At 34.0% G+C, this 10,689-nt stretch overlaps 1 protein-coding gene across 4 annotated transcripts; it reads right to left on the reverse strand.

The window, feature by feature from the left end:
* On the reverse strand, window positions 1-8,386 carry LOC111286347 (transcription factor TGA9-like). 4 transcript variants are annotated; one of them, XM_089761946.1, is made up of 14 exons: window positions 7,576-8,386; window positions 7,292-7,448; window positions 7,093-7,184; window positions 6,632-6,711; window positions 6,101-6,373; window positions 5,520-5,576; window positions 5,067-5,105; window positions 4,905-4,964; window positions 4,726-4,803; window positions 4,515-4,563; window positions 3,506-3,777; window positions 2,777-2,998; window positions 1,091-1,233; window positions 3-427 (listed from the first exon to the last, which is right to left on the reverse strand). In XM_089761946.1, exons 2-14 carry the CDS (start codon window positions 7,402-7,404, stop codon window positions 340-342), a joined length of 1,566 nt encoding a protein of 521 aa, XP_089618072.1. In that variant the 5' UTR covers window positions 7,405-7,448; window positions 7,576-8,386; the 3' UTR covers window positions 3-339. The 4 variants fall into 4 exon arrangements, with proteins under 4 accessions (XP_089618070.1, XP_089618072.1, XP_089618071.1 ...); XM_089761944.1 differs by lacking the exon at window positions 7,576-8,386 and having other exon boundaries at window positions 1-427; window positions 7,292-7,479; XM_089761945.1 differs by lacking the exons at window positions 5,520-5,576; window positions 7,576-8,386 and having other exon boundaries at window positions 7,292-7,479.
* Window positions 8,387-10,689: the final 2,303 nt, after the last annotated feature.

Raw genomic sequence — 10,689 nt, forward strand, 5'->3', positions numbered from 1 at the left:
TAACCCTTTTGTTCTTTACTCCTTTTATTTTAGCCTTCTACATCACCATAGAGCCAATATATATATGCCTCACGAGTTCAACTTTCATTGTCCTTGATAATGATCTCTTAATTTCTTTCAAGAAAAGGAGAAAGCTAGCTCCCTCATGCACTTTAAAATTGAATTTTCATTTACAGAGGATAAACTTAATAATAACAAATAAAAAAAAAAAAGAGAGAAAAGAAAGTCCTATCAACTAAAGTAGCTTGATGAAATTCAATATTTTGCATGGCTGCATCATCGTGGAAGATACAGGATTTTGATTGCTGATTCATGGCTGGCTAGTGGGAATTTTGTTGATCAAAAGTTTGAGAAATGATTCTGTGATGCTTGGACCATTTGCAAGTCCGTTGTTGTTTGGCACGAGTGATCATCACTTATCAAAGTCCTATGATCATAGAAATTTTTGGTAATATTAGACTTAATTATAGTTAAATTACAACAAATAAAAATATACATAGATATATAAAAGTCTATGATTAAAAATGTCATTTACCAACTTATATTCATAATGCCAATATCTATGCAATGCATATTGATAATTTGACATAGACAAGAACACATAAAACTAACAAAGATGAATAATTTTTAGGTGTGATTGAAATATGTATCTTCAAGAGGAGAAAATCATGATTTAGGCCGGTTTGGCATTTTTGAGTTATTTTCTAGCTGAGCTGATGCATGACTACTAAAAAAAATTAAATACCCATGACATTATTTATCAAGTTTTAGTTGCCAAGAAAGTTTAAGATTTATATATAAAAAAGAACTAATATGCCTTTAAAAAGTAGGGAAACCTTCAAAAAAAAAAAAAAAACTACATGTTATCTAAAATCTTATCATCTCCAATCATCTTTGGAAAAATGGGGATTTCGAAAAGGACAACTACAAGTTCTCAAATAAAATTTATTCAAAAGGAAGACTAAGAATTAATTTGAAAAATATGATTTATGGACCTTTTTCCACGAGGGTTTCTAACTTCTATTTTAACTATTCATAGATATCAATACATATTTAAATGCTAATATATAAAAATATTAAGAGATCTTACTCTCGAGGACGAGACGCCCAAAGAGAACTAAGTGTTCGCAACCGCCCATAGTACTCTCCAATCACTATAAAACAGCGTGCCGCCTGTCTAACAGTCAATATCCGAGGCAATTGGTGAAGGGTTTGGTGTCTTAAATTGTCAGCCTACGTTACAAATACGATTTAATTTAATTTAATTCATCCAATCAAAGATAGAAAAGGGGTTGCAAATAAGGTTAACTACCCAAGATAATCACAACCACCATCTAGAAACTAAAATGAGTTCCTAATGCAATGGCACATGGATATACATGGCTAATTAAAACATTTCAAAAGGTTTGAAAGTTGAAACTACTGTAAGTTGTCTTGTCTTAGGATTGGATCCATTTCAAATTTTCAATCATTCATTAAAAAAATAAGAGCGTTATCTCTTTTTTCTATCAATAAAATAATCAATCACAATTTTCCATTGATTGTTCAAGCTAGGGTTCTTATTTCAACATATGGTACTATCAAACCACCTTTTGGTAGATATTTTAAGGATAAAAATATCCCATCAAAGCAATAGCATTCAACATTGCAATACAGACAAAGCAACATAAATACCCCCCCTAAAATGATTATGGATTAAACAAAACAGAAAGAAGGTGCCGCCATAGACGTGGCAAGAGTGATTTGGCAGTATAAAAAAACATAAAATCATATTTCTAAGTTGACTAAGATGTGATAATGATATCCCTATAACATTAATAGTCAAAGACGAAATCCATGATAATCAAGATCTTCAAGGCCATATATATGTATTCCAAAGAAAAAAACAAAGATGATCAATTAGCAGGATTGATAAACAGCATGCCAGTAGCATATTTGAATGACTAGTTTTATTATAAATATAATTTCTACTTTACATATTATTTTTATGTAGCAAAAAGTCAAATTATTGACATGTTAAATCAAGATGAATAAAAATTGTAAGCGATTAGACTCTTTACCTTTCAGGTGGCATAAAATTGCGGCGCAAAACAAGAAAGGCAGAAATAAGAATAAAATGAAATGGACTAGAAAGGAACATCTGAACTAAATGTTAACAAGCAGTGCCTAAAAATTAAGAGGGGGAAGAGGGGGAGAAAGGGAACCAATATAATTACTCTAGCAAAATTCTGGTTTTTTACCTTTATGTTGCATGAAATATATATGTATCTACCTAAAAATGTTATGAGCAAATTCAATTTTCAGTTGAATGGAATCCATTTTCATGATCAAATGATGGAGTGCATTTGGCGTAAAATTTAATTCTTCCACAATTTTGACAAAAGCATAGGTCAATGTGTACTAGTAAACTTTTGAATGCTTATGCGACTACTTTGGAATAAATGAAATTACGAACCAAGAACTGAACTATTTTTTTTTTTTTTAATAGTTGGAAATTAAAATCCTTTAGATAACATTTGAGGTAGACATTAAGGTATCAAATTCAAGTATCTTTCAGCAGTAGGTAATTACTAGAGTTTACATTGGCTATAACATCAGCAATTCGACATATCATTTTCAAGTACCATCGATCATTAAACGCTTAGCTTGGAAACTAAGTGCTTTATTTCCCGTTTCACACGGTTGGAAATGAGAATTGAACCTAACTGTCAAAAAGTCTGGTTCGATAATCAAAAAGATTTTTTTTTTTTTTTATTTTGATGAGAAGTTTAATTACCTGACGAACGAAACCTTCAAGATTGGCAAGCTTGCCTAAGGCAACAGCCATTTGTTGCATTCCATCAACGACTGGACCCCCTGCAACGGTGTCAATTAGAGACTGCTGGAGCTGTTCCAGGCCTTGGGTGAGTGCCTCCTCTGCCTGTTGTGAAGAATGCTGGAGGCTGCAAATCCCCATCACTTGCTGTTCTGTTAACGGGTCTAATTGTGATATTAACATCTGACAAATATTATTAAAAAAAGAAAGGAAAAAAATCAGAATTAGTTTGAAGGTGAAATAACTGCAAACTAAAAAGTCATTTTAGTCCCTGTTATATTTCATGATTTAATTCCTGAAGATGAAACTTTTCCTGAAGCACAGGTGCAAATAGTAACTACCCATACTAGTTAAGGTGATAAAGGAAAGTCTAATGTGAAAAATATTGTTAAAGTTGCCAAGTAAAACTCATAAGAAAAGGACACCTCCTGAGTTTAAGGCATTTCCTGGTTGTCCGTTACTCACTTTTAAAGAAAAGGGGTGATCTTAAGAAGAGAATATTCATTTTCAGTAACCTACCCTCCTTGGCAATATCAGCCTGATCTTTTCTAGAATCGCTAAAATGGCCCACTTACTTTTCTTCTTTTCACCCCCTCCATATATTTAGCATGCTTCTTGTTGTCCTAATGTACAAAATTTCTCTATGACTATAGTAAAAGAAATAAAGGCAATAGGAAATTAACTTCAAACCTTAATGAGCTCAGAGGGCCTAAAACCGCCCATCCAAAGGAAGCAGCGCTCAGCCGGAGTCGTCCACATCCCAGTTATAAGGTGAAAAACATCAGATTTTGCAGCCATCGCCTTCAACTGGAAAATTTCATCATAATGTGAAATGTAACTGTCTACGATTATTCGAAGGTCACTGTCACAAAGGTGTGCATGTATTCCGCTTCTAAGTTCTGACATGTGCCTGTGATCATCTTCTAACCATCTTGAATATTCCATGTCAAATATTGCAGCCCCTAGATGAAGAAGACAATAAATAGTAATAATAAAAATGGTAATGAACAAACACGTATGATCCCAATTGACATATAACATGAATATTTTCTAATTTAGTAGGCCAAATTGATACACTAATAATGACTTTAAAATAGAGTTCAAATTGTTTTATAAAGAGGCATGTCTTATTTTGCTGAAAGCGGAAAAGGTCATACCAATGGGTGAATAATTCATAGATTTACCATATGGATCAAGTCTAATGTTAGCAAAAAGGCCAAGCAACCTTTATGATATGTCATATTGTACGGGAAAGTTCTCAGGGAAAAAAAACTGCTAAATTTTAAAAATCTGGGGAAGAATTTCCACAGAGTTTGGTCCAAAATTGACTAAAAGTTTGAGTAAATGGGGAAAAAAACCGTGGGTCAGAGTTCAACAAGCAATCATAAATTGAAAAACCAAGGCAGCTGTTTAACTTGGCAACTTAATTAAGAAAGAATATTAACAAAAGGGTTCTTCTGTCCAAGTTTTGAATTGCCTTTAAATTAATGATCAATTTTTAAAATGAAATCAACACTGAATATGTCAAAGTTTCTATTTTATAAACTAAAAAATGGGGCTACACATATTTTCCTAAACTACCCATCATAGAAAATACATTCCCGTTTTAAAGTCTCTTACTTGTTGGTAAATACTCACATAATAAGAGTCTTTTTTGGTAAAACAACAGTGCAACACATTCTTTTTCTTAAAAACTTACCAGAGCTGATATTTCCAACAGCACCAGCACAACCTCCCAAGAAAAGTCCCTATCACAAAAAACCCAAAAGTAAAAAAAATACTAAAAATAAAAAACCTAAGCCCCAAACCCTTTGGTTTGGGAGAAATAAAAAAAAAAAGAAGAAATATTTTACTTGCTGATGAATTTTATTTTCTCTTAAGGGAAAGAAAGGAAAGAAACAAAAGAAAACCTGAGATCGCGCTCTCTGAAGATCTTGCTCTAGTTGAGTTAGTTTTATTCTACTTGATTCTAGTTGTTGAACATAAGCCTGTTTAGACATTAAAAAAAAAAAAATCAGTTTCTAAGACACGTATGCAAGAAACTGCATGCAAATGTCTTTGCATGTAATGTTTTCATGTTACCAAGTACCTTTTTTCTAAGACGGCTTTTCCTTGCAGCTTCTCTGTTTTGAGCTAAACGTCTCAGTGTCTGAAAAACAATTTTAAACATATCCAAGTCAAAAAAGATTTTTCTTTTTTGATTCACAAAGAGCGCAAGAAACAAAAAGTTGGGTTTTTTTTTTTTTTTAACCTTCGCATCAAGCTGTTTCTCAGAAGTTGAACCCCTTCTCTGCAACATTATAGAAAATTGTATGTATTAACAGGTGTATAATGAGAAGCAATAATAACCTTTTAATATTTGATAATTATAAATGAAAAAATGGATAAAAGAAAAAAAGAGAAGTAGTAGTTGGTGATTTTAAGATTCTTGTCAAGCGCAGACTAGAAGTTGGTCAGGAAAATGAAAGCTTTTGGCAATTTGGTAGGCTGGGAAGCTAGAAACAAAGATAGAAAATGAGTATATATTAGAAAACCATATTTTATTTGTTTCAGTTATTTTACTAACAGCTAAAATATCTAGCTTAGACAGCTAAACCAGAAAGTTATTTAAAAAAAAAAAAACTAGAAATAAAATTAATGAAGATGAAAGTAACCACTATAGAATTTTTGAAACAACAAAATATAATGATTAGAGAGATCTCACAAAATTTCTGGGAAGAGTTGCTGATTGCTGATGCTGATGTGACTCTTGTTCTTGTAACTGGTAGTCATGAACATGATAAGGGTAGCAAAAATCATCAAAATCTGCCATTGTTTAGGTTTGCCTTATGGTTATGGTGTAGATTTTGGGGTTTTATTTCAAAACTGATTTTTAGAGGATAAAAACTGGGAGTTATAGGGATTGAGTAAAGTAGGGTCATGGTTTTATAGTGAAAAAAGAGTGCAAGTAACTAATATTGTGCCGATTCTCTCTTTACTTTCCAATGTGCACAGCTCTTTCTCTCTATTTTCATGTCAGACAGTCATCAGAAAATCGTTCAGGAATCAGAAAAACTCTGTATCCCTTGATTTTCTGTGGTTTGTTGGGGATCTGTGCTTTTGTGTATAAAGATATGCTCAGAGAGAGAAAGAAGGAGAAAGAGGAGGGAAGAGAGAAGGATCAAAACAGTAATAATGACAAAAATGATACCAACTTTTTCCTGAGTTGTTGGGATATGAAACGAAAGAGAGTAACAGAGAAACTGGGGAGATTAATTATTAAGCATGTAACTGTAGTTTAAGGACCTTTTCTTGGGGTGGTTTTCCAGGTGATTGATTCTGTGATGTTCCCGTTCTTGAGGAATCACTTGCCATCTCTGGTTGTTGTTGCTGATGCTGCTGTTGTTGCTGTAGATGCTGCTGGTGCTGCAGAGGCTTCTGGTCAAAAGCCTGATGATCTGAAGAAGATGCCTTTTTACTGTTAGGAGATTCTGGTTCAATCTGGTGCTCAGTTTTACTTGAGAGAGTATTCACTGCTGATCCTGAGTCTGTGCTTTCCCCTCCTGACCTTGAAATTCCCTGGATTGAATAAAAGTTTCCCAAGTAGGAATTAAGAGAATAATCCCAAATATGATCAAGAATCACCTCAAGGAACTCATTTAAACAGCATTAAAGAAGTACTCTAAAACCATTAGTTCGTCAACTCTTAAAGAGTATAGGAAACCTCTTCTCTTATAAAACTGGTCCACTGTCAAGCACGTTTTTATCTACAAATCTAGTACTAGTGTATCGGAAGACATGGTCAAACAATGAAAAAAAAAATAGTTAAGAAACTACTCTTGGGGTTTGCTGAAATCTCATTGGCCAAGAAGGAAACATCTCCAGAGTAGCTGCAGGTCTGCTGGGTGTGAATAAAGCTGCGAAGAACCATAAAAGCAAAATCTCATAAGATCACCTAAAATAAAGATGACAAAAATTTTTCAACAATATATCAAAGCGAAAGAGGTTGAAGCAACCTAATAATCTACCTGCTTTTTTCTCTTTTGTACAGTTATGGAGTCAGTAAAATCATGCTAAGCAGGTCAGATTTCTATGTTTGTAGTCTCACGCCATTCAAGTGTCTTGCCTCACTATCATTACTGTATTGGAAATGGTAACCCCGCCCCGCCCCCCCTACTTTTCCTCTCTAGACATATTCAAACTTCTCTATTTTCTCTCTCTTTGAGCTATAGAAGAGTTGGATAATCTTAGCAAACGTAAGAAAAATAAGGGAATGATAGGAAAGGAAAGAAGCATACGTGCTTTAGCTTCATCATTTCTGATTTTCAATCCTTGCAGCACAATTGCTTCTTCTAGCTCTCCAAAATCAAAGGCAGATCCTTCTTGATGGCTGACAGACAGGAATTGACAACCCATCAATGAAACGAAAAATAAAAGGATCAATTTTGAAAGAAAAAAAAAAGAATTTTTCAGAAGATAATTATATTAAAAGCATACATGAAACTTGTCGGCACATTCATTCCATGAAGAGCAGCATAAGGAATATGGCGATGGTGATTTGAAGGTCCAGAGTCTGTTAAACCTGTCTCTCCTACTCTATGGTTCGCCATGCAAAAAGAGTTGTTCTTTAGACCATTCTCCAAACCAGAAACAGCTGAAAATGAAAACATGTTGAAGAAAAATGAAGAAACTTGACTTGAAAAGAAAGAAAACTATATTTTTGCTCAAAAAACAGAGCAAATGGAAAAACCATTCCCAAGTGTTCCTATTTGTTTGTTTACCTTGGCTTGGTTATGAGTTCTAAGAGCTATAGGTTTGTTTGCTAGGGACTTAGGAGCAAAAGCTGAGAGAAGGAGAGACACAAAGAAATTAAGAAAGAGAGTGCAGAGAGACAAAAGATCAAAGCTTTCTTGTCAAAGAGAATCTAAATAGAAACAAAGAAGGTCCAGTCTTTTTCTCGGATATATCTCTTCTCTCCTTGCAACTTTTGATCCTTCATGGGCGTCTCTTTCTTCTGCTTTCCATCTCTACTTCTATGTGAAGAAACCAACCTGATCTGTTTGTTTGCTTTGTTTTTTTATAGAGCCTTTTTCTTTATTACAACACCTCTTCTAGAGTGTAAATATTTGTATCAGATTTTGAAACTCTTTTCTCAAGGTACACAAAATCTTGTCCTTGCAGACCTGTCCCTCGGGGCCAGACCTTCTCTTTGAGTTATGTCCTTTTGTGTGTGGGGTTTTGAGTTTAAAACTAAAAATTCAAACGAAAAAAACCATAAAAATGTGTACAAAAGAGGGTGGGGTCTTTGGCACTTGGCAGGAACCCACTAGAATCACTGACTCCCACTCCACCCTCTCTCTCTCTTTGTAACCGCCTGTTCTGTCTCATTGGTCCCTTTTATGGCCTTCTTCAGGGCAGCAAAGTACTCATCACATAAGGTAGACAAATAAAATAAATGGATAGCAATGAATTTGACATTGAATATTAGATTACACAAGGTTTTCTTTCATAATAAAAAGAAAAAGGATGGGTAAAAAGAAAAAGAGTATAAAAAAGAATAAAGGTTATAAAAAAGGGGTTGGTCTTCTTGATATTTATAGTATACATCTCAGAAGGGAGAAATATTGAGTTTACTTTTGACAAGTAATGGCCCTTGGGAGAGAGAGAGAGACAGAGAGAGAGAGAGAGTATCTTATTGATTTCTTTAATGTTCTGCTCCTACCATTTCAACCAAAACATTAGAATACTTACCAACAAGCAAAACCCACTTGTATATTAAATCCTTCACCTTGAGATGGATTTGTTTGGTATTATCCCCTTCGTTGATGGGTCAACATCCACTCCCGGTCATCACCTAAACCCATGCCACATTCAGATTCCTTTCCCTTAATAGAAATTTGTTTCCTTGGGAAGGTCTCAGGCTACAGGGTCATTTGCAGACTGAATGTTACATTAGTTCCTGATTAAGGGCTTAATTCCCATTTTAGGTGAGGTTTCTTTGTTGTCAGTGTCCCAAACTTTCTCTAGACATACAAATCAAAGCTTGTCCCAATCCTAAAAGCTACCCTTAAATTGCAGACTGTCTAACCCAAAAAGAAGAACAAATGAAAAGTTAAAGAAAGCTACCAACTTCAAATATTTGTTGTTTAAAGAGATAAAGGGGTTTTAGATATCCATGACCAGCATTATTGAGGACATACTATTGGATTAAGGGTCAGTAGAGAGAGTTTTAGGTGATGGACACATAATTCTTTCATGAATGAGGTGGAAAGATAAATATTTTATGTTGGGCTCATCTGCTACTTTTATAGGTAAATATACCTTCTACCAATTATCCCTTCATGATACCAATGATTGGTCTGAAAAAAGGAGGGTTTGGATCAAATAAAGAAACGTTCATGGAGTAGTTGATTATGTATTTTAAGTCCATACTTTTGTTCCCAATAAACCTTACAACATGTTCTTCATATGGAAGACTGTGAACAGTTTTTTAGATTTATAGATTTCCATGGATCTAGGCATTCCTTCAAAGCTATACTCGAGTGTCTTTATGTCTATATAGATAGGTGATTGGTCTAGATCTAATCCTTCCTAGTATCGATTACACCTTTAGAATATTTTGTTTAACTATATATTGGATTGAGTCATTGCTTGTCATTTAAGCATGGAACTGAATTATATTTTATGGCTTAATTAATTTGCATAAGACAATGGCTTTAAACTAAACCCCGACTTGCATCAGATTCTTGATTTGAACCATTACTGCAGTTGATTGACAGTACATATATATATATATATAAATATTTATAATATCGGTTATTATCACCCCTGGCTGTCCCCAAGCCAACAAGTGAAAATATGTTCAGTTTTAGTTGGGATGGCATGGGGAGAAGCCGTCAATCAGATGATCTTGACCTTTCATCACAGGGGAAGAATATCCTGTTGCCAATGATTAGCATTGGACCCCAAAAAAAAAAAAAACCGTTAAAAAAACTCGTTTTATGGTAAAAAACTTTATTTGTTAATTACTGAGGTTAAGATCTTTGGTGGGGTAAAAAAAATGATGAGCAACTTCATTGCCTACATAACGAATAATGAATCAGAACCAGCAGCACCTAATCTTGTTGTTATATTGCTTCAAAATCTTCTCGTGATTATTATCTTATCATTTAGTATAACCTAACAACTTTGTTGTTGAATGTAACTCTACAACAAAAAGAAAAGTACAGACTTACCATAAACCTTTTGTTTTGCTTCAAAGTTCAAATGCATTCATAATTTTTCCCCTATTCATAATAACTATTTAATGGCCGAAAATAGAAAATTATCAGATGGTGAAATGTAGCTTTGGTTATCCTACCCAAACTTGGTAGTCAAGAATTTGGTTGAATAATTTTCCCAAGCCAGCTGTTCGAGGAGGTAGGTGCTTTTATAATGTTGTATATTTGCAGATATTTCTGTTTTTCTTTCTTCCTCCTGTTCAGGTATAAACTAAGAATTTCTTCCAAATGGGCCATTTGTTAGGGTATAATTTTGTTTAGTCAATGTTTTTTTGAACCACAAAATATTCACACATGGCCTAAAATGAACACATCCAATGCAATATTAAGGCACTATTGGAACACCAAGGATTTCCCTTTCAGCAAGGAAAGGCAAGAAGGGAACCTGCATGAGACAGAAAATGAAATTGCAGTATTAGTGTTACAGTGAACTCCATGTGAAGAAGGAAACTGTTTCATCAAATTAAAAAAAAAAAAGCGTTCACTATCTTACACGGGAAGGCGGCTATATAAACAATGAAATAAGACATTTAAGGACAAAGTAATCGCTTCATTGCAAAGATCTCACCAAATCTAGTTATAATTAAGAATTAATAATCCAACAAAATGGATCAC

The sequence above is a fragment of the Durio zibethinus genome, chromosome 6, assembly GCF_047325235.1.
Source record: "Durio zibethinus cultivar Kanyao isolate XHJ-2024 chromosome 6, ASM4732523v1, whole genome shotgun sequence".
In the NCBI taxonomy this organism is placed as follows: domain Eukaryota; kingdom Viridiplantae; phylum Streptophyta; class Magnoliopsida; order Malvales; family Malvaceae; genus Durio; species Durio zibethinus.